Genomic DNA, 23,754 nt, shown 5'->3' on the forward strand with positions numbered 1-23,754 from the left:
CCCTAATCTTTCTAGACTAACCTGCAAGTGTCTGCCCTCGGAGCATTCTCTTCTATCATAATAACAGTACACTGTCTGCATCTGTGTGCTGAATCTCGGTTTTCTTAACAGTCTCCCCATCACAGTGGCTGCCCCTGGCTGCTGTGCATTCTCATTTAGCCCCACAGTACCAATACGATGGGCTTCTTGAACGACTGTCAGCAATGTTAGTGACTCCTTATGCATGCCCATCACACTTCTATTCCTAGTAGTTCTGCAGCTGGGCTTTATGGGTTCCTATTTCTACCACCTTTCTCCATCCTTATCCCTTCTAACTCCCCGACACTAGGTGAGAAAGAAGGCTAGAAAGGAAAGGGTGTGTTGATATCAGTAGACTACTTCCTGCAGGTTAGGGACAATGAGTAACTTGGGGCAATTCTGATTTTTGTTGTCAGGATATCTCCAACCAGCAACCAGAAGCAGAAGCAACAGCAACAGCAGCCACTGCATCCCTCTCGAGGCTCTTGCATTTGTATACTCTCTCAAGACTCCGCAGAATTCCAAGACATGTACTCGAAAAACCTACCTTCAGTTGGCAAAGTTACATCCCTGCCAGAGCACAAGGCAAATCAGTCTCCTGCTATGAATAATCTGAAGCAGTCCCATATCCCACACCTGAGATTAAAACAAGAACATATTCCCATAACACTTCTGTTTTTACAGAAACGGATATTCTCACTACTCAGTTCCCTTAGATTACTGACATCATCAGCGACTCTTCCCATGGCTTCAGTAACTCCTGTCCATCAACAGTAGTCATTGATGCAGTGAGAAGCCCCTCCTTGCAACATCATTTGCATTCTGATGCCTCAGTGCCACTTTCCTTCCTGTCTCATTGTCTCCCTCTGCTTTTGCTCTACTGGAATTTCCAAGTGTGATTGGCAAGGTTGTTTTAGATTCTTTCTTCCAGAGTAACTCATCCCCAACTCTTTTCATTCAAATGTGAGTGACTGTGTCCAGTTCTGGCCTCTCCTGAGACGCAGGTGTAGGTGGCTTACTTCTTAAATGGCACTTTCACCCACAATTCTCAGACATCATAGATTTAACAAACATAAAAAGGAATTACAATCAAACTCAGGCTCCTCTGCTTCTTTACTACTGTGCTTACCCATCATTCACTTTTGCTAGCCGCTCTGTGGGCACCTCCACTCTACCCAAGCTGCTCTTCATGTCTTCCTAGCTCTTTAAGTCCCCTTATGTCCCACACACTTAGGGTTCTCCTCTCTTCTGTGTCACACAGTCAAAGCCTATTTTTGCTACTTTTAGGCAAAATGTCAACTCAAAGATGACAAAGTATGCAACCACTCTAATGATAACAATTCTTCCGCTGGGCAGTGGTGGCGCATGCCTTTAATCCCAGCACTTGGGAGGCAGAGACAGGTGGATTTCTGAGTTCGAGACCAGCCTGGTCTACAGAGTGAGTTCCAGGACAGCCAGGGCTACACAGAGAAACCCTGTCTCGAAAAAACCAGAAAACAAAAAACAAACAACCCTCCTCCCCCCGCCCCCCAAAAACCCCAATTCTTCCTTGCCCATATTGGCTTGTCATTACTGCAACAAATATGTGAGAGAAACAATTGAAACTCTCACTCAGGTCAAGAACTTGTATACAGAGATATTTCCTGTGTTTTGGAAGAACTTACAATCAATGACTTTCATGTGAAAAGAGTTCATACTTTACTTCACAATCATGTTAAGTCTTCATGATAGGTAAGACAAAAGAATAAAGGAATCTTACTTGAGATATACTTCATGGCTTGCCAGCTGCTTCCCTCTTAAAAACCTTATTATTTAAATATATAGATTCATTAGTGAAAGTGTAACAGAAATATATTAGTCTACTATGAATCTCCTAACTACCGACTGGAAATTCTTCATAAAGATTGTCACTATCAAGCAGCTACATTTTCTGTCCCTGTAGTAATCTGTAAGTAATCTTTAAAAGTAGAGTCCCTGGTAAGCCAACCATACTCCAGTTGAATGTTATACATACAAAACTGTAAGGCAGCATAAATCGAACATGATGGATTTACTAAAACCAAACCAACCAACTACCACCACCAAAAAACACTCCCCAAACAAACAAAACAAAAACTCCCTCTAAAAAAAAAAAGAAAAGCCCCGAAAAGTTAGGAGGATATAGAAAGGGGTATAGATCTGGGAAGACTTTTGGGGGTACATAAGATCAAAACACTTGTATGAATTTCTCAAAGAACTAATAAAATATTAAAAATGAAATTATTTCCTTTACTCAAATAATACTATATTATTTATGATGATAAGATAACACAGCATCTGCATTGTTCTAGACACTGTTAGCAATCTAAAGACGACTCAAAGAAAATGGAAGGATAACATTAGCTATACATGCTATGCCACATAAGCACTCAGGAAACTGCAGATTTTTGTCATCTGCACTGATTCTTGGAACAATCTCCAGATACTTGAAGGCTCTGTATCTGTTCATGTGGTAGACAGCATACGTGCATTCCACTGTAGCTCAGAGCATAGTATAAACATTCTCTTTAGAAATTATGTTTGAAATACATTAGTTTTATACTACCACAATCCTTTTAAGTAAATGTAAACTAGGATAAGGAATTCATAGAGATTAGATTTCTAAAATGTATTTTCATGAATAAATGATTTCTTATTCTTGTACAGATAAAGTGATTCAAAATGAAAACAAAATACACAACCAAAACAAGTATGCAAAACATTTTATTTATAACAGAACATTTTGACACGAAAGGTAGCCACTTTCAATTTCTCAGGAATGCCTAGAATCCAACAGTTCAGAAAGACTACTACTCAATAATTTCACTATAGGTAAAAAGAAATAAATGGCTTTGCCTAAGGCAAATAACTTTATAAGCTTTGACTGTGTGGGAAAGCTAGCTTTTCCATAGGACGTGAATGTAATCCAAGTACATTAAAGCCAATTTATACAACAAATATGAGAATCATGTATACGCATCAACTGTGTAAGGCCTCACATCAACCCCTTAAACCAGTTACTCCATTCCATACACAGCACTCTGTAGACAATCAGCCAATTCCAGTGGGACTGTCTATCAATATGAGACCATATAAGGAAACCACATCAATGGGAGCAGGTGGTGACTAACCAGTAATAACTTAATCAACGTCGCTTTCACTTTAGAAGGAAAAGGAACCGCTAAATGTCCTAAACTTCTTAGTACTTCTCAGGCAGGATGAAAAAGTTTAAATAATCAGAAAACATCCTAAAATGTGTTACAGGATGTAGGTGTTAAATTTCAGACTGAAATGGTATTTTCTTGTGTATTTCAACTTGGGGATAAACAATTATCAGCTCTTCTCAGTACATTTATCCGTGAGCATGCGCACCTAGTACAAATGCTGTCAAGCTCCTCACCCTGGCTGCTCCTCGCCCTGGCTGCTCCTCACCGTGCTCCAGTGCTGCTTTCCTCAGGGAATTCCATCATACGCATCTATGTGTTGGGAGGCTAAACAGCCCTTGAAGGATTCTCAGAGAAATGTGAAATGTTCTAAGTCTCATCATTATCTACCGACTGTAGGGTCTGCCATTCAAACTCACCACAGCAGCCTCACATACTGTGTGAAAGGAATGCATGTAATTCCTACAGAATACACAAACTGAAGTCCAAAAGGCACAGAGTAATGCTGGTGGCTCTTTCTAGTCAGTTAAGAAATAATAAAAAGTCTGCATTATTCTTTCATAATTTAAATACTTAAGTAATCTCCACTTTTATTACTTTATAACAATGACTTCAAATTTACATTATTTTAAGTACCATTGTAATAGATTAGAGTATAATACAGATATTTGTGAATATCCCATCAAAAAATAAAAATTAAAAAAACGAAACCAAAAACCCCCTCTTCACTATACATATATATATTATATATAAAAGTTATTCTCAAAAATAAGAACATAGAATAGGGACTCGGTACAGATCATTACATCAAGTTTCTATTACCACAGTTATAATTCCCAAACCAATAGATACACAGCAATAATCGAAAGCAGTGCAAATATCTTTGGAGGTTAGGATAAAATTATAACACAAGAACATAAAGTCAGGAAATAAAAAGGTAAGCGCTTCAAGTACAAGGAGCAGTCTCCTTGAGGTCCATCTCAGTGTTCACCGGAGCTGCCCCCGCTCCTACTTCTTCCTCTGAAACACATTGGCCAGCATGGCACCTGACGTTGTCAACTGGCCCATTTTGTTCAAAAACTTGGTCTTTGTGTCTTCACTCACTAAACTTGCAGCAATTGACATTGAGCTAGAAAAGAAAATTTAAAATGAATGTAAAGCATTAAAAACTTTAAGACAAGGCACATGTGTGGAGGCCAGAGGACAACTTGTGGTTCTTTCCTGCCACCACATGGGACATCAGTCATGGTGGTAGGTGCCTTAACCTACTGAGCCATCTTGGGGACTCTAGTTTTTCATTTGTTAGTGACATTTTATCATTATGTCACACAAAGGTAAGGAAGATTTGTGATGAGGAATTTTTATTATTTTAGATTTGTTCTTTTACATGAAAAGCAGCAGCAGCAGCAGCTGTTCAGACCATACATAGAGCAGGGTTTGCCAGACTTTGTTTTCTAGCTGTGAGGCAGTGAGGATGCTGTATACCTACACAATGGGGCTTACGGGACTAGTGCAGAGGGCTTGGTACAGTGTGAGGCACATTAGAGCAGCCGACAGATGTCAGGAGTTTAATGGTTATCCTTGTGCCTGCATGTTTTGTTCCTCACGAGCCATCCACCACCCCCACCCCACCCGAGATATCTCTTATTGGCCTGGGAATTACTAATTTGGCTAGGTGGGACAAACAAAGTCTCTGCTACCTTGGAGCTAGAATTTATAAGAATATACCACTACATTCCAAAAACCAAAACCAAACCAACCAAACAAGAAAAACCAAATATCTCTCTCTCTCTCTCTCTCTCTCTCACACACACACACACACACACACACACACACACACACACACACACACAAACCTCAAAACTGGTTCTGGGACTGAAGTCTGCCTGTAAAGCTAGCATGGCGAGCAGCTGCTGACTGAGCTACCCTCCTCGCCTTGTACAGCTGCTCTTTTAACTCTATCACTTCACTCAATTTTTACAGCAAGTCTGGAACATAGATATTACTTATTTCTCAGATGAGTAAACTAAATCACAGTGAGGTTTGCACTGTGCCGATAACAATCCTATTTCTTTTTGGGGGTGTGTGTGTGTTCTGAGCAGCCAGTTATACTAATTTAAATGAATAGACTATGAAGTCATTTCTTCTTCTTTTCTCCAGCAGCCTAGTATGCAGGGAGTGAACACAATCTGAATGACTGCTGAGGACTGCTTATTTACCACACGGCTAAGCAGGAAGAGAACCCTGATCAGGCACAGTGTTTCAGTGCCTTGACAACCGCCCTGCAATAGACAGGAGACCCAGCTTCCTGCCTTGTGGTTTTCATCAAGACGTTCAGATCTGACTTTAGATTCAGTCCTCTCATCTACAGAACAGAGCTTGCAGTTTCTACTGTAAGATGTTGTGAGGAGTAAATAAGGAAATGTGTGTGAATAAATCAAGAGCGATGTGTGGCAAGTTACAAGTGCTCAGCCTGCCTGACTTTAGAATGAGTTTATGTTTTAAATGGACATGGTGGTGAACACTAGCAATCCCAACACACAGGAGGCAGAACCACAGATTAGACACTGGAGTGTATGGGGAAGCTCTTTTTCATCATGGAAGGTGAGGAAAGCTTCCCAGTATTTTACAGAGGCAAGAGACGTGTATGTGTACTGGCTCTGGAAGGAGCATGAGCTGTGTGTGTGTGCGTACACACATGCATATGCTTATTTGTATGTGTGAGAACTCAAGACTGCCTGGATGAGACACTTCTGTAGTCAGCCTCAAAGGAAATGTGTTTGAATTTTATTTACTATTAGTTGCCCCCCCAAATCTTAATTCTTCATTGAAAATAACAGCGTATGTAACACATACGTAACTTACTCCCATTTTCAAATGTTCAATGTTACTGTTAGACATCGGCACTCACTCTCTAACTTGAAATCCAGTTGACTCTTTGCATTCTATCTAGCTTTGCTGGAACACGCCCACATCTGAAAACTTCCCATCACACATTTATAGGTACTATTTGTTTGACTGGTAAGGCTCAATCCAGTAGCACAATTCCAGCAATGTCTCTGAAGTCTTCAAACATAACGATTCTACGCTGGGGACTGGAAAAATGACTCAGCAAGGAAGACATTTGTCATCAAGTCTAACAACCCAAGTTCAATCCTCAGAACCCGAATGGTAGAAAGAGTACTGCTTCCTGAAAGTTGCCCTTGATCTTCATAAGTGTGACATTGCATAAGTGTGTTAGAAAACACACACTCTCACACGGTACGTGTACCAACCCTCAAGGCTTCATCAGAGTATTTAGAGGGAAGGTACGAAGCATTGGCTAAAGATCTGCATTTTTTTTGTTTTGTTTTTTTTTTGTTTTTTGTTTTTTCGAGACAGGGTTTCTCTGTGTAGCCCTGGCTGTCCTGGAATTCACTCTGTAGACCAGGCTGGCCTTGAACTCAGAAATCTGCCTGCCTCTGCCTCCCAAGTGCTGGGACTAAAGGCGTGTGCGACGACTGCCCGGCTGAGATCTGAATCTTAAAGAAGTCACAGTTTCTCTCATTTTTGTTTCTTATGATTTCATTCAATACTTGAGAAAAAGCTTTCTCTTCTTTCAAAAAGAATAATTTTCTTTTATTTATTTGTTTGTGTTTTTTGAGACTGGGGCTTACTATGTAGCCCTGACTGTCTGGAATTCATTATGCATACCATTGGCCTTGAGCTCACAAAGATCTGCCTGCTTCTGCTGGGATTAAAGGTGTGTGCCACTACACCTGGCTTGAATAATTTTCTTGTCTTCCAAAGAAGTAATTACAAAATAATACAAACATTATATCCATAGATAGCAAGTTTAGAAAGAGAAATTGAGGTTGATAAGAAGCCTTAAAAAAGAATAAATGTCTTACCCTGGAGGCTCTTGGACAGTCTTGTTTTCTACTTTTTGTTCACATTCTTTTATCATGGAACTTAAAATCACCTGATTAGAAAAGTCACTTACTTTAGAGAAATAAAATTAACATTATCAAATATTATAAAGCACAGTCTAAACAAATGTAAAAACCTGAAGGGGATGAAGTGTTAGGGACCCCATGAAGAGGCTGGGCCAAGGGTCTGGCATGCAAGTAGGTTTATGTGCCAAGAGTGTGACGCGCACAGAATGCTGGGGAGAAATGGAACGGAAGAGTTAGACACAAGTAAGAGGAAAGGAAAGGAGTGGACAGAATTGAAGTAAATATCCCATAGATATTTCCATATTAAAATCTCCTTGTATCAAGTGAAGAAGAGTGTGTTATCCTTACTTTAGAGTTGTAGAGGTTCAAAGATACTGAAGAACCTGACGAAGTATTACAACTAGTAAACACACTCACAAAGTAATGTCAGGTTAGACAAACAGTGTCAAGCATGGCTGACACAATCCAGCCTCACCCAGGGAGAAGAGAGTGTATAAAGAAAGATGCTAAATCCCATAAACTTGGTGCTGCTAGTCACAGGCACTTACCTCATGTTCTGGAGACAGATGTTCCATGTCAGTCCGTAAACATCTGAGGCCCGGTAAAAAGTGATTTACCATTAAATCCTCTGAAATGACTGAGGAAAGACAGTTAAGAAAAAGGGGGGGAAAAAAACCTAAAAAACCCCCAACCAACCAAAACCCTCAGCCAACAGAGATCATATAGAAAAAAGGCTTTTTAGATAGTGCTTAGGCACAGCAAACATGCAGGTGTCAGACTTCCTTCACAGACAGTCCCTTTGTGGGGAAAGTCGATACTAACACTCATCTAAGTGTATTCTCACACTTCTATTTATTTTGGTGATATCTGTTACTCTAACATTCCATAACTTAATTAGATACTATATAAATCAAATAATGATGGTGAACATTCAGTTATATACTTTAATGTTAAATTAAATACATTCTAAATATGAAACGTAAGAAAACATTTCCAGTGGGGTAGGAAAAAGGCTTAGCTGATAAAAGTGCTTCTGCACGAGCTTGAGGACCTGAGCATGCACTTCAAAATGTGGTGCAACGGTGTGCCTGCAACCCTGGCACCAGAGAGGGGGAAGCAGGAGGAGACCTGTGAGACACTGTTTTCATAAGTAAGGTAGACAGTTCCTGAGGAACAGCACGTGATCTGACCTCTGGCCTTCACCTGGTAAACACATGCACTCGCACACAAAGAAACACTTTCATGACATGTACCTGTGTGTACCACTTGTATGTCTGGCTTCTGCAGAAGCCAGAAAGGGACATCAGATCCCCTGAAACTTGAGTCACAAATGGTTGTGAGCCACTATGTGGGTGCTGGGACTTGAACACAGATGGCCTGCAAGAGCAGCCAGTGGTCTAAACCATGCTATCTCTACAGTCACGTGAGCTTTTTGTTTTGTTTTCACACCTGCTAAGATGACTTCCTATTGGTTCAGAATGAATCAGACAACAGAATACACTCAATTTACTTTAGGTCTGGGCCATCTTTGAGTTTTAGTTGATTAGCTTCACATTCAAAAGAATTAGAAAGCAGTCACATTTATCAAGAAAATAATTCATCTTATTAATTCACATCCAGACATTTTTATTCTAGCTCTTGTGTAAAATTATACCATGTTCAAGTGAAAAAAAAAAGAAATGAGTTCCTTTATGAAATTAGCTTAATTTTTAAAAACTATAATGAACTTCATTAAGAAAAAAAGGGATGTGATATATTCCCACTTCTTTGAAAATATGAGGCTCACAAACAAAGCTCCTATAATGAATGCATGACTTACAAATTCCATCCCTGACACCAGTATAAAGGTGGGAGAGAAATCAACTCTGGAAAGTTGTCTTCTGACCTCCACATGCACATGTGCTGTGTCACTGTGTACACGTCTGCATCGGCACACACAATATAAATATATACATGATACAGAGGGCTGTAGCTTAACTAGTGTACAGACTTGTTTTCTAGATACTGGGAAAGTACCTCCAAGATGTAAGTGGGTGACCTTTGGATTAGTAGAAAGTGAAATACTGAAACACAGGCATGGAGGCTCAAGATGGCTATACTTACAGAAAATAGAGAGTTATTCTTTCTACTCACTTGTTGGCCCTATCTTTTCCTCATAAAATCAAACTTTCAAGGACTGGAAATGTGTGTGTCATTCAGTCCTGTCTGATATTAAAACCGACTCTACCTCAGTGGTAAATGATCAAACACCTCTCACTGCCAAGAAGACATTCAGAGATTCATAAGACATGCTCTTGCATTTTGGATAGCTCTGTAATAAAGTTTCTTTTCAAACAAAACCAGTCCCTCTCCCTACATACACAGCAGTTGACCTTCCTTCTCCAGAACTCCTTTTAAAGAACTTGCCGCCAACATTAACCACTGGCCTCCACGCACCAACTTGCATTCACTAATCTCTCCATGCCACACACCTTGTCAAAAGTTCTGACCACCCCTGAGCCATCTACTCTCTAGCTTAAACATGTTTTAATGCATGTCATGACATTTTGACTCCTTATCAGATCTAATGTTACCTGTAACTTTCCTATGTCAGTTCTGCAAGGAAGCTATGTTCTAATCAGCTTTGGAACAGATCTGGGCAACGAGACTTTATTAGTGACGATACTCTTGAGGAAAGTAAGGTTGGAGTACTGCACAACCAACTCAGGACTTGACTCAATGGGGGCTACTCTCCAATGGCTCTCCTTCCCCTTCTTGTCCTGGCAAGGGACTTTTTATTTATTAACCCAGCAACACTTTATACATATTTAAATACCTGATACCTTTTCTGTATAAATTTCTATGTTCTTCAGAAACAACTGCTTTTCTTATTTAGAAATTCTGTTTTATACAGCTAATGTTGTTCTGATCCATGCCCTTTCCTGAGGCACACTCCTTTATAAACTCTCTATTAGCTAGTTAGATTACATGAGTTTCTGCCTAACTTGTAACGAATCCTTTCACAGTGGAGACAGTGGAGCTACTAATTCTCACACTATCATCTCTCTCACCAGGGTTCTGTCACTTCTTCACAGAAGATTCCTCCCTGCCAACTCACAATAGTAGTTCCTCATCTGCTTCCTCTATCTTCTCTTAGTTGAAAATCTAGCAAGATGAATCAGGAATGACAGTGACTTCTGCTTTTAATGGAACAAAACTTATCAAGGACATGGACATTAACTATCAAACAAAAATATTAGACTTCTGCTTACTGTTTGATCTTCACTATAAGAAGAACGGCTGACGGCGTCCACGTAAGTAGACCGTTTGTAATCAGTCCTCACAATAAGGGAATAACTCAGCAGAGGGCCCTACTTCCTGAGTTTTAACAGTCCCACAGACTGAACAAAAGCAACCTTTTATGGTTACACTTGAGTTAAACATATTCCAGCACTAATAAGTGTGTGTGGCACTCTGGAACATCTTTATCTTGTTTCACATGACCTGTTCTCTCTGGTGAGAACTGTGACCTGGCATACAGCACAGACCCACAGTATTCTGAAACTTTTCCTGGTACCTGCTTTTCTCTATGAATCACTAGGAAGTTTAATTTTTCTTTCTTTCTTTCTCTCTCTCTCTCTTTTCTTTTTTCTTTCTTTTCCTGTGATAATTCTCTAATTACTTGCCTAGAATGTGCTTTTGTGGTTCTTGTCAGCTTTCCACCCTTTCTAATCCCTTACTTCCTTTTCTTGAACTCTCCTGTCTTTTATTGAGAGCCAGAGGCTAGAGTTCACTTGGCCCATCTTCACTTCCTTCCTAGTTTTACTTTACTAAACATAGTATAGAGAGAACGTTCAACAGGACAGTTAAAGCTCTTTGTTCCCGTTCAGTTTTGCTTTTAACTATGGAAAGCAGAAGTTGTCACTACAGTCTGTAAGTATTGGTTTAATCATTTATAATCTAGTGGTTGATATGGACCACTGTTCTTCTCCCAGTACGGTTACTACAGAGGACTACCATGTTGCCCCTGAACATCTCCAGAGAGTAACATTTCTCTAAGAGAAATTCATAGTATTTCACTGGCTAAGTTAAACTTTCATTGAAAAATCCAATACCAGATCATGAAAGTCTAGATTCATTCTCCCTTGCATTTATTGTTCACTGTACAGTAAAGCTCAGGGCAGGAAACTCATCAGGGCTTTATAATTTTTAAAAAATATAAACAGATGATTAAAAACTACTTTTAGAAATTATGAGATGGGTAGAGTAAATCAGATGTGACAAAGTTGAATTAAAACTTTCAAAAAGCCCAGTAAATTTTTACAGCTGGGTTTTCTGTGGTTTTCACTGGTTTAGAGTGGGTTACATCAGCAAATATTGTTCAGCACAGCAAGGATACAACAACAGGAGAGTGCACTGTAGGCTTCAAAAAGATGGGTTGCAATGTCCAGTCTTTTCGAATCCACAATTTGTAAGTTGTTCACCAAGGCTAATTTATGTAGATGTGGTATGACAACTGAAAAGGGAAAAACAGAAATTGTTAAATTTTATCACAATTATATAAACACAACCCTCATACTTTACAATGTATAATTCTGCTTTTTCTTATAAGGCAAGAATGTATGTTTTTCCAAGTAAGTGATCAGTCATTTCAGTGGTTATACTACTGTCCAGTTAGTTCTGAGGACAGGTGATCTCACCCCGCCTCCCATTCTCTCATTTGGAAAAAATGATAAACAAGTAAACCAAGACACACAGCAGTGGTAATCTTTTCATAAGGAAACTTATGTTTAGGAACACAGTATAACACATATAACCTGGGTGGGAATAATTCTAAAACTCATCTTCAATGAAAGAGAAAATAAGATATAACATCTAAAGAATCTTTTATTCAAGTCTGATTAAATATATAGAATTTAAGTTTAGATTTTAGGAGACTCTCAAATAAGAGCTTGAGGCAGATACAACGGCCAAAACAAAGAGATAAATAGATAGATGGATAGATTTCTTTGTTTGTTTATTTATTTATATACACTTGGGCCTGAAGTAAACCTAGAAAAAGAGAATCTGCAGCTGGAGATTGAAGCCTGCACTGTAATCCCAGAGGCAACAGTTAACTAGATCTATTCAACCAAAGTTTTTCTTAAATTTACCTTTAACTGTTCTTTTGGGACTACTGGGAGAAGAAAATTTTTTTTTGTTTTCTATTATATAATTCTTACATATTTAATAGGCAGGCATCTATTGCATGAATAAAACTATCACATATTAGGTCTACTTTTTACAGTTCTTAAAAAATTCTAAAAAGAGAGATTGAAATACAGATAGTGTTTGTCCTGAGAACTAACTGTCCGCCTGGAATTACAAAGGATAAAGGCTCCATGAGTCTATGAACATAACCGGCTCCACATCCTGCTCATGGTGATCCAGATGTTTCTTCTTCCAAATTTCCCTTGTGGGTATATGTAAAGAGGTTACATAATGCTCTACTGGCAACTACACTCAACAACAGGGCATAAGCCAAAACCCATTATTACTTAGCATATCCCTTAATCTAGGAGCCAGGAGTTATTCTCTCTCCCTCAAAGGAACCACTGTCTCAATGTCAACCCACCTTCTGAGCTCTGACTAGGACCTCATGGAGATGTGGCGCTGTAACACAGGGACTGTCCATGATCATAACTAGAAGGGCAATCTTTTTCTGCTGGTTGGCGAATCAATTATAAGTACACTCACCTAATGAGCAGAGACTCTCAAAATTGTATTAAGTTCCCATGCCCTCACAAACGTTTTGGACACTGTAGTCCAAATAACTTAATACATTTTGTTGATCATTCTGATCTTAAAACTGGTTAAAAAAAAAAGACTATCAGTTTGTCTATACAATAACAGTCTATTAGAGAATGCACTTTTACAGTAGAAACCACTGTAGCCAGTCCTATGATCCTCCAGAAAGAATGTCAAATTCCTAAAACTAATAGGACCATAAAGTGATAACAAACACGGTTGGGTGGGTTTGATGCTATCCAAGAAACCGCTATAAAGGAAGAGGGACACTATAAAGGAGACAAAGTAGAAACTAGAGAAAATGCGTTAGCATATCATTATGTAGATCTAAACACTGAAAATTAAAACAAAGTAGTGCATCAGGATGGCAGCATGCCAAGAGGGTTAAGAATGTGATTAGTGACTAGAAGCACAAAAGCATCCATAAAATTTTGATTAAGAAAGTCTCTTAAGCAACTACAGGTGGAGAGCTACTTGTGTTTTACAGTTGGTATTTAGGAATACAACAGGGATCAATTCCAGGATGGTTTTTAGAATGCAAGAAACAAAGAGCAGCAAGGCGCTGACACTCAGACAAGCTCCTGGCGTGACAGAACCATGCAGAACAGGTAGAAAAGTCCCTTACACTCATCTCGGAACCGGGGTTCTGCATTAGGCCCGACTCTGCCAAATGTTCTGATGACCTCTGTGTGCAAAGAATGCTGGTCTTGGTACTGAGGGTCTTCCAGGAAAGAAGCCAACTGCATCTTCACTCTTTCTAGCAACTTGAAATCAGAAACAGAATATTAAAAATGGAGTATGCTTTAGAGTGAGCAATAAACAGATTAAAAATAGCCCATGGTAGTGGATTCATACTGTAAAACCATTATAGTGAAGCTTTCTTATTCAGAAAAGATCTCACTTTCTTTTTGTGCAGTAACTCTTAATTTAGGTTAGCAAGCAAACACATCTGACAAAAAATTAAAAACAAATGAAAAAAAAAAAAACCCAACCACGTAAGGACAAGTTGGTACAATTCTGCTTTTGTATCTACGCTGTAAGTCTTGAGTCACAGTGTAGGGCCAGCTATCCAGCCCTGAAAGCAGTGAGTCATGGCTGACTACATCTCACTCACATTTCCCTAAAAGACATTGTATTTTTAGAATATAAGACCGTGTTGAAATTCTGGCAAGACTGCAAGCACTGCAGAAAGATGTGCTCTTTTTTCTGTTGCTTTGTCAGTGAAATATGTAGAGAGCAAAAAAGGAGGAAAATATTCTTTCTATAACTAAAAATTTAGTTTCTATTGTAAAAATCTTTTTTTTTTTTTTTTTGTTTGTTTTTCGAGACAGGGTTTCTCTGTGTAGTCCTGGCTGTCCTGGAACTCACTTTGTAGACCAAGCTGGCCTCGAACTCAGAAATCCGCCTGCCTCTGCCTCCCAAGTGCTGGGATTAAAGGTGTGCGCCACCACTGCCCGGCTGTAAAAATCTTTAAAAAATAAAATTTCATTGAATTTCTTATTTTGATGGGTAATATGTCCACAAATCACTTATTTTCTAATCCACAAGATTTTTTTCATTTGTATTAAATATATGCCTAGTATGACATAAAAGCAAAAAACCTCTGAAATTCATCTTGGTAAGTGTTTAAGAATTTTTATTTTGTGTGTATGATTGTTTTGCATGTATGCATGCATATATGTATACTATGTGTGCATTTGGTGCCTGGAGAGGCCAGAAGAAGGCATCTGATTTCCCAGAAACTGGAGTTATGGATGGTTGTGAGCCTCCATATGGGTGCTGGGACCCAAACCCAGGTCTTTTACTAGAGCAGCAAATGCTCTTTACCCCCGAACGAACCCCCTTTCTAGCACCTTGAGAAGTGTGTTATATGTAATGTTGCAGTTAGGCATGAAACGTAAAAACCTTGAAATGAAACCACAGTTTTAGAATCAAGATAATCTTTATGGAGAAAAAACTTCAGGGTTTACAGTGGTACAAGCCACAATATCACAACATATTAGAGGATTTTATAAGGTAGCATCTATGACAGTTATTAGGATACAGGTCCCTCCTCTGCTTCATCTGAAAAAAAGGAGATAGCTTTGCTTTCCTAATGTTTTATGACAAAATATTCTTCAAACCAGCAATAAAAAACATAGGCTGGGTATGATGGTGTCATCATTAATCCCAGAAGCAGGGAGATTTCTGTGAGTTCAACGCTAGTCTGGATTACATAGGGAGTACCAGACCAGGCATGGCTATTTGGTGAGATTTTATCTAAAAAGGGAGGAAAAAAAATGTATGCAGGTTGGCTTATATCCAGCTAGGCTAAAGTTAATTTTTTCACTGAGAAGTCCAAATACAGAAATGGAACAGTTTTTTTTTTTAATAACAAACAATTAGTCTAAACTATGGTACTTTTAAATATCTGGTGAATAATTACTTAAGAAAGGCCATAAAAGTTAAGATGCTCCCTGACCCCACCTTCGGGTACGCCATCAGAAATCTGTCATCACCAGTGGCACAGAGTTTAAACAAATGTCTATTTCCTACCTCTCTCTGAATAACTGTTTCCATAATAGTGCCAAATGCTGGGATTGTAGCAATCCGGACAGAGCTGTTAGAAATCAAAAAGGAGAGAGACTGAGACTTCCCTGAAAGATAACAGGATCATCATGAACATATGTATCAAAAGAAGCACAAGGTAGAAATCCCACATTAGTCTCTAGCAATGACAGTTAAACTTTTAAAGAGCAGACCAAGAAGAATGCTCAATAAGACAGGCAGGATAACTCAGGGTCACAGTCTGTGAACTCACAATTCAGGATCACCGGACAAGGTAACAAGGGCCGGAGCAACCCGCTTGTCAACTAATGCTTCACTCATGCCTCGAAGAGTCAGCTGTAAACCAGTCAACATGCAATAAAAAATGGTTTGGTAAACTGGAATGAGAACTGGGTTAGCTGTGACTGAGGATGGGCAGGCAGACTCAACTGGCCTTTCTTGCTTTAGTCGTCCACATGAGACATTAAAATGTTAAGCCTTTGGTTCATGCCACTACACTCACTGGTAACAACCTGTTAGTGAGATTAGCAGAGCATCCTTTCCTGGCTTGAAGAAATAGTCCATCAGCATGTTTTGGTTGTGAAAGTGTTTATTGACTATTCGTGCTAATACTTTTTTCTCTATTATATAGCCTCTAAGTTAGGCTTATTGTGAGACCGACTTTAAAAAACAATCTCAACAATGTACTAATAGCAACACGATAAAGTTTAAAATCAAATAGGCATATAATCCAATGTTACTATTTTCATGACTGTTAGCAGCATGATGGTTATTTCTCCCCAGGCACGTTTGGAAAGGAATGCCGGACATGGAAGGCAGGGACAACACTTACATTTCAGGGTCACTGGAGAGAGTAATGAGAGCAGGAACAACCCTCTGAGCTACCAGAGTCTCATTCACCCCCTTCACCAGCAGCTGATTGGTCAGCACAGGGGGTGTTCACAGGCGGTGCACGGAAAGCAAACAGTGTGCCACGGGAAGGAGAGAGGAACAACCAAGAGAAAGAGAGAAGACACAAAAGCAAAACCAAAATTAGAAGCTAAGCGAATACTGCTACTAGAGGCTTACCAAAGCATAGAAGGCTTAGGAGGAAAGAAAGCTTAAATTGCCTAGCAGTCTACAAAGAAGCTTGTCACCAATCAGATGGCAGTTTGTTCTTTAGGTTAGACACTATGTTCAATTTTTATCTTCAATTAAAATGAAATATAGAGAGAATTTCCTTTTTTTCCCTTTCTGGTTTTATTGAGACAGGGTCTCACTATGTAGCCCTGGCTGTCCTGGAACTCACTCTGTAGACCAGGCTGTCCTTGAACTCAGAAATCCGCCTGCCTCCCAAGTGCTGAGATTAAAGGCGTGTGCCACCACTGCCCGGCACAAACAGACATTTTTGAAAGCAAACTTAAGTGGCTTGTAGCCATCACTAACTGCTTTTGATTGTTCCACAGTGAGGACATTAAAGACTACATAGTAAAACTCTCAACCTGTCCTCTCACAGCCTTATCTGAGCGGCAGACATATACTGCAGCAATATGTTCTGGAGTGTTCCACCTAGACATTAGCTTTGGGTTCAAATTCCAGCTCTCTCCCACTATTAGTCCTGCAGCCTTAGATAAATTACAGAATCTTGAGACTAGTTTACTCATCTGAAAACGCTGAATTTCTCACCTAACTAAAACGATGAGTGTACTATTAATTTGCAAGCAAGAACGATTGCACACAAGAAAGGGTATGCATCCAATATGAATTTAGTTATAATACTACTCATTAATATATGATTTGGAATTTTTATAAAAAGAAGTCTAATTTAATTACATTTGTTAGTTTACTTCTGAAAAGGTCTTCTTCTTATAATTTTCGAAAAGCTTACATAAATTTTAAAGTACATATTAAGAACAAAATCAATCTCTCTAACAGTCATTAAAACACTTTGGTTAGAAAATGATGCTAATTTTTGTACAACAAGAGAGCAGTAGAGTGTACATTTTGTTTTTTATAAAGATTACTAAAGTTGTTCCTCCCAGATTCAGAGTGCAAGCATATCTAACTACTAAATACTAATCAATCTGTTCATTAGTTGTAGCTCTCACAGAGAATCAGAGCTACCATGGACTTTCAGTATCAAAATCACCTCTGTGCATGTGCTGGCATTCCTCTTATAAAATATGAGAAACTTAGTTAACATTATGTGAAGATATTTAATTCTGCAATAATCCATTACCATTTATCAACCCATTCATTCCAGAATTGATTTCAGCATTTTGAAAGAACTTATTAAATGCCTATGTTAATTAGGCAGGAGTAAAATGACAAAAGATATTGTCATTATATGAGTGACATTAAGTTCAGGTAGGAAGAAATAAGACAAGGAGTTCAAATTCTTTGCATTATAAGATGGTTTAAGTTTGAATCAGCAAGGGCTATCTTGATGCCTGGTATCTTGAATTCATCATTTCAAAGGGGGTAATTTAGAGGACAAGTTAATTTCTCACTGTTCTAGGATTCCTAGCGTAATTAAAAAAAACCTAGAAAATTAGTCAATAAATTTAAGAGTTATGAATTACTAGCTATTTTACATACTGTACCATTTGATCTTTATGTCTGGTGAGGCAAATACAAAACATTATATCAAAGTATTAGCAGATGAAAATCTCAGACTTTTAGAAATGAAGTACAGGGTTTTAGACCTGAAAGTAAAACCAGACAACAGACTGACTCATTCTTATCTGTCTTAACTGATGTTGGTCCTTTCTTTGAGTTAAAGTCTAATGATATAGTTCAACTATCTCACGATTAATAGTCATGTGATGTGTTTTTATGGAATTTGTCACTCTAGAAGGTCACTTAAATTGAAACTCACTGTGTTCCCCCAGAAAAGAACTACATTTATTTTCTACTTCAAAAAGTAAGACATGGTATCTTGTTTAGCACCAGGAACAAAACATAATCCCATTGGGTTTCTCCGTGTCCTGCTAATCTAAAAACAAAGCTGAGTTTGTGTTAAATTTCAGAAAGTATTTCAAATTAAGTTCCTAGTCTATCCAGTTCTCATTTGTATTACTTAGTCCTGTTACTTTCCTTTTGAGGTAAGCTCTCGGGAGCCCTGGCTAGCCTTGAGCTCTCCTGCATCACAGGATGACCATAAACTTTTGATCTATTTACCTGACTTCTGCAGCACTACATCTCATCTCAGGTTCCTGGGACAGAACACAGAGCCCAGGGCATCTGAGGCAAGCATTCAAGGCAGATACACAAGCAAAACCCAATGTGAAATGGGGAAAGCTACTTGTACTTATTTGAAATGCTTCAGATATACATACCTTTTAGAAACTAGGAGTCAAGAGAAAGAAGGCAGTTTTTAGGTCTTAGAGTAAAATTGCTGAGATTGTATTAATGTCGGCTTTTGAAAGGACCCATTTTTCTTTTGAGAGGAATGAAGAAAGCCATGTTCATGATAATGTCCACTTCTCAGCGCACTGAGTAAGCAAAGGTACTTACTCAAGAAGGAATTTGTGCAGATAAAACATCAAAATCACTCTGGCACCGACCTCAACAAATAACCTTAATTATAGATCATCATAAAAACAAAAAAAGGACAAAACTTTCAACTTTCTGGCCAAGAGAATTTTACTCAGATTTGTTCAATCTAGTTCCTGAAAATTATAGAAAGGATGTATTTTAAATATATTCAGTATTTTATCCTCCAATTGCAGTTTATCTTTGTTTTTTGTTTTGTTTTGTTTTTTTCGAGACAGGGTTTCTCTGTGTAGTCCTGGCTGTCTGGGAACTCACTCTGTAGACCAGGCTGGCCTCGAACTCAGAAATCCACCTGCCTCTGCCTCCCAAGTGCTGGGATTAAAGGCGTGTGCCACCACTGCCCGGCTGCAGTTTATCTCAAATTGTAGAAAAATTCTTAAATTTAGGAAGATTTTAGTTAATTCTTCTCAAAAACATTTTGAGTTCTAACCTCTAACAAAGCAAGAAGCTATACGCAATTGATAGCTGTCTGAGAGAGGGAAGAGTCATTTTTTTCTCCAATGGAGTGTCACTAGGTCTGTGTCAGTCACACTCCAGGGCAGGCTCATGCCCAGGAGTAGCTGGTCAACACAAAACTGACTCTTTACTGTTTTTTGAGCTCTTTTTGCTTTGTTCTATTTTGTTTTGGTGTTTTGTCCTATTGATTTTCTTTCTTTTCTTCTTTTTTTTTGAAGTTTATTTGATTTTAAGTTTTTGTTTTTGTTGGCTTTTTTTTTTTTTTTAAATTGTTTTTTTAGAGAGACAGAAAGAACTTGAAGTTGGATATGTAAGAGGTGAGGAAGACTTGGAAGGAGCTGGGGATGGGGAAGAATATTACCAAAGTATAGTTTGTGAAGAAAAAATTAAAAATAGAATCACAGACATAAAGGGATAATTTTAGTTTATACATCCCTTATACAGTTTTATTATTTTGTGAATAGCATAAACTAGAAAAACAGTGACATCTCAACCAAAATTTATAACAGCTCATATGCATGACATCATTTTAAAGGCTTTACTAACTCGCAGAATATTAATAAAAGCATTTGAGTAGACTATGTTTAATCATTATCTTCCTTTTGTAGATGAGGAAACTAATGTACAGACAAGTTTAACTCTGTCCTAGTAAATAACAAAGTTGGTAGAAGAGATGGAAACTGAACCCAGGTAGCCTGGCTCTATGGTAAAACTCAATAGCATCAAAACTAAACCAATTAAGGAGTTTAAGATCTACAAATAAGAACATACGTCTATGATATAAGATGCTATCTAATGTATAAACTAAAACGCGTTCTTAGTTATCATTATCATATTAGGAAGATAGTAAGTTAATAAAATCTAGGTAACACTACAGAACAATTTCCTGCCTTGTAAGCTCAGTGACTTGGGATCCTATTCCAGATATGATATGTGAAGAAATACTATAATTGCAAGTAACTGTATTTAATACTAATAAAGAATACTACAACTTAAGCAATACTCTATGTCATTTTAGCTTGAGTAGCTATTTACTTCAGTAAATAGGAAAGGACAGTCAGAAACATTTAATAAGATGAAATTCAAATAAGGTTTAAAGGAGAAATGAAACCAAGAACAACATTTAAAAGAACCAATAAGGCTAGAAAACATTCTTTAATTTGCCAAAGCTAAAGTTCTGCCCCATCACACAGTACACAACTAGATACTATTTAATGTCACAAATCTATAAATAAATATGTACACACATATACATAGTATTTAAAATTTAGAAGAAACCTTTTCCTTTTCCAAAGGAAATCACAAATAGAAGCAAGAAAAGAGAACGTAACGAATACCTCAAACATCCTAGCAGCAGTACACCTGACCAGTGCAGAAGTATGAACAACACCATACCACAAAACAGTCAGCAACAGCTCATGGTAGGCCGGATTTGCACTGTGGGAGAAAAATGACAACATTAAGATCTAAGGCACACGTCTAACTGCTGCACTGAAAAATCACTCTCTCTGTGCATATATATTTATTACACTTATGCATATTAATGATAAAACACTGGCAGAACATACGAAGAAATGTACATTTACTACCTCACAGCTAAGATCCCACAAAAAAGTAACTTTGTGTAAGTGTAAACCATATTCAGAATTGCACTTCTCTAAGCATTTATAATTGTGACAAAAATTCTAAACAGTTTAATAGCATGAAAACTAAAATTACAAATAAAAATAGGAATGGTAGGACACTCCTATATACAGAACACAGGAGGTAAAAGTCAAAGGACAGCAAGCTCTAGGCTAGTCTCCACAATGTAGCCACCAAGGTCTATAAAAGCCTGCTTTGTCACATGGTTGTAGTGGAAAGCCCATTCAAATAGAAGATGGTGTTATTAGTGAGTGCACATCCTAGTGGCTCTGGCCTGTACCACAGCTGATGACAAGGGTAGGCAGGAGGATTGCCAGTTCACGTGCTGCATGAGCTACAGCATGAACGCAAGTCACGGCCAGCTAGGGCAACTCAGTGAGATTCTGTTCACAACAAATAAAGAATAAAATAAAAAGAGGCTCTGTAGGAGAGTGTTTGTCTGGCATGTATAAGGGTCCAGATTTAATTTCTTGTGCTGCAGAGAAAGAATGACTGAGCTGTAAGTACCTCGGTAACCATGACTTATGACTGGAGAGACTAATCACACCACAGGGAACTGAGTAAGGAGTCCATGATAGTAGTAGCTTTCAATTATGACTCGTTTTTCACTTCTGTAAAATCATTTTTAAAAATCTGTACTTGATCATGTTTTTCTACTACCGTCAAAGTAGGTACTAATCTGTACCGCTTTTCTCATTAAAAACTCACAACACATTGACTACAAAAATATTTAAGAATAATCAAGTAAGTAACCCAAACCAACTCAAAATGTAAAATGTTAATTCTTAAGAACAACAGTTATGTGATTAGGCTTAATCGTTCCTTTATTATATAAATCCATTTAAAAAACTACATATACCTTAAGACAAAAAAGATCCCATATCTAATAGTATTTTTCTCTCTAGCTGTGGAAGCATGCAATAGCTCCTTTCCTCCCCTTTCTGGAAACCACGGCCCTGCTTCAGTCTGGATGGGTGCTCCGTTATCTCCATTTAAACTCTTAGGTGGGACCTCCCACTACCATCACTCAGGAGCTTCCCTTCCTTGTTTGAGACTCAGTTTTCCGAGTCTTACATCTTTTTCTTTAATATGCTTTTAAAAACAAAAGCAAAACCACCTATAAGCTACTTTGTTTTACCCAAGTTCCACAAAAGAAGCCTTCAGGCTGTCAAGAGGAGCATGTGACAGTGAGAGCAGCGTCATCACGTCTTCCAAGAAGCCAACTAACAGCTTTCGGTCCTCTTCCTACAGAAGAGAAATATTGATAATGAATTCTAAAACAACTAAGTAGAACTAAATGTCATAATTACCTATCTTTAATTAGAAATGATTACTCCATGAGGCCAATAGATCCCAATATTAATATTTAAAATAGTCATTAAACTTACCCATGATTACAATGGTATGAGGTCAGAGACTATCATACTGATTTAGATCTTGCTGTTCAATATAGTAGCCAGTAGCCATGATTATTTATATTTAATTAAAAAAAATAAGTAGCATAAAAAATTCTTTAACCACACTAGATAATAGCCTTAAATACTGAGGACAGTATCTTTAGTATTAGATGACTCTGATATGTAAATTATATATCTATATACTAAAAAAATTTCATTTGTTGGTCATGATTTAAGGTATAATAGTTTATTAAAATTTATATTACCAATTTTAGTTTCCATAAATGGTGGCTATACACAGCTAATACAGACCACCAAAACAATTGCCTTTCTAATGGTAAAAAATTGTGTTCCAAGAATCATGTTTGCAATATCCAGTGGTGAAAACTCCAGTTGCTAAAACAGATCAGTGCTCTAGAAACAGTTCAAATTGTGATTAAAAATAAATTAGTAACATTTTCAAGCCTTATTCAATGGATCATTATGACTTTCGTAATTTTTATTAAAAAATGAACCAACCTGTTAGATCAGAGGTAAAACTAATCTGAATGGAATGCAAAGGGAAAGGAATCTGATATTCTCCCAGGAAATAAATATGCAAGTTAAGGTCGAACAGCCAAAAAGGACACAAGTCAAGGACAAACAGCTTCTGTATACCCCAGAAGGTCCAGAAGGAAGACTGGACTACATCAAATCAAGGTGAGATATAGAATTTCATCTTTTTTTGTTTTTAAACCACTGTGCTGTTTAGTTTTTTTGTTTGTTTTTTTGGTCAACTTGACAAAAGCTAGAGTCATCTGGGAAGAGGGAAACTAAATTGATAAAACTATCTCATCAGATTGCCTATAGGACCTCTGTCTCCCATTACCTGACCCTACTTTAGTTACCACTAAAGTCGAACAGAGTGAATGTAACTTTCAGAAACAAATTGTAAGTCTAAAAGAATACAGTGAAATAAGGACTAAAAATAGACTTCTAAATGAGCACGAGGTCTTTTAAGTTTTTAAAATTACCTAATTATTTTCCATTTTAAAAATATCAAATTAAATAATATTGCTTTATATATGTGAGAGATTTTGTGTGTGTGTGTGTGAATGTCTAGTATGTAGTGGGCAGTACTCTCGCGCTGAGCTGCGTCCCTAGGCCTCTGTTTCCTAATGTAACTATAGGTTGTGGTTTATCCTAACACAAATAGTACTTAGCAAGAACCATCTGGTGTGTGTTTTCTGAAATTAACAACCTGGGCAATCTCTGATTACTACCTCAATTTATTAA

General features: G+C 37.9%; 1 protein-coding gene across 8 annotated transcripts in view; it reads right to left on the minus strand.

The window, feature by feature from the left end:
* Positions 1-2,742: 2,742 nt before the first annotated feature.
* Positions 2,743-23,754, minus strand: part of Relch (RAB11 binding and LisH domain, coiled-coil and HEAT repeat containing) — an 83,423-nt gene continuing 62,411 nt past the window's right edge. For 5 of the 8 annotated variants that reach the window (XM_028775598.1, XM_028775594.1, XM_028775597.1 and 2 more), the window contains 9 exons: positions 22,221-22,327; positions 20,776-20,875; positions 16,281-16,363; positions 15,437-15,500; positions 13,527-13,665; positions 11,514-11,630; positions 7,684-7,772; positions 7,091-7,161; positions 2,743-4,329 (listed from right to left, as the gene is read on the minus strand). In XM_028775598.1, the coding sequence (XP_028631431.1) occupies positions 4,209-4,329; positions 7,091-7,161; positions 7,684-7,772; positions 11,514-11,630; positions 13,527-13,665; positions 15,437-15,500; positions 16,281-16,363; positions 20,776-20,875; positions 22,221-22,327 (891 nt within the window). In that variant the 3' untranslated portion in view covers positions 2,743-4,208. Of the gene's footprint in view, positions 4,330-7,090; positions 7,162-7,683; positions 7,773-11,513; positions 11,631-13,526; positions 13,666-15,436; positions 15,501-15,701; positions 15,785-16,280; positions 16,364-20,775; positions 20,876-22,220; positions 22,328-23,754 lie in introns of those variants that run through there. The other 3 variants (XM_028775595.1, XM_028775599.1, XR_003712395.1) reach the window with 3 other exon arrangements.

Source organism: Grammomys surdaster, unplaced genomic scaffold (genome assembly GCF_004785775.1).
Source record: "Grammomys surdaster isolate TR1022 unplaced genomic scaffold, NIH_TR_1.0 257, whole genome shotgun sequence".
In the NCBI taxonomy this organism is placed as follows: domain Eukaryota; kingdom Metazoa; phylum Chordata; class Mammalia; order Rodentia; family Muridae; genus Grammomys; species Grammomys surdaster.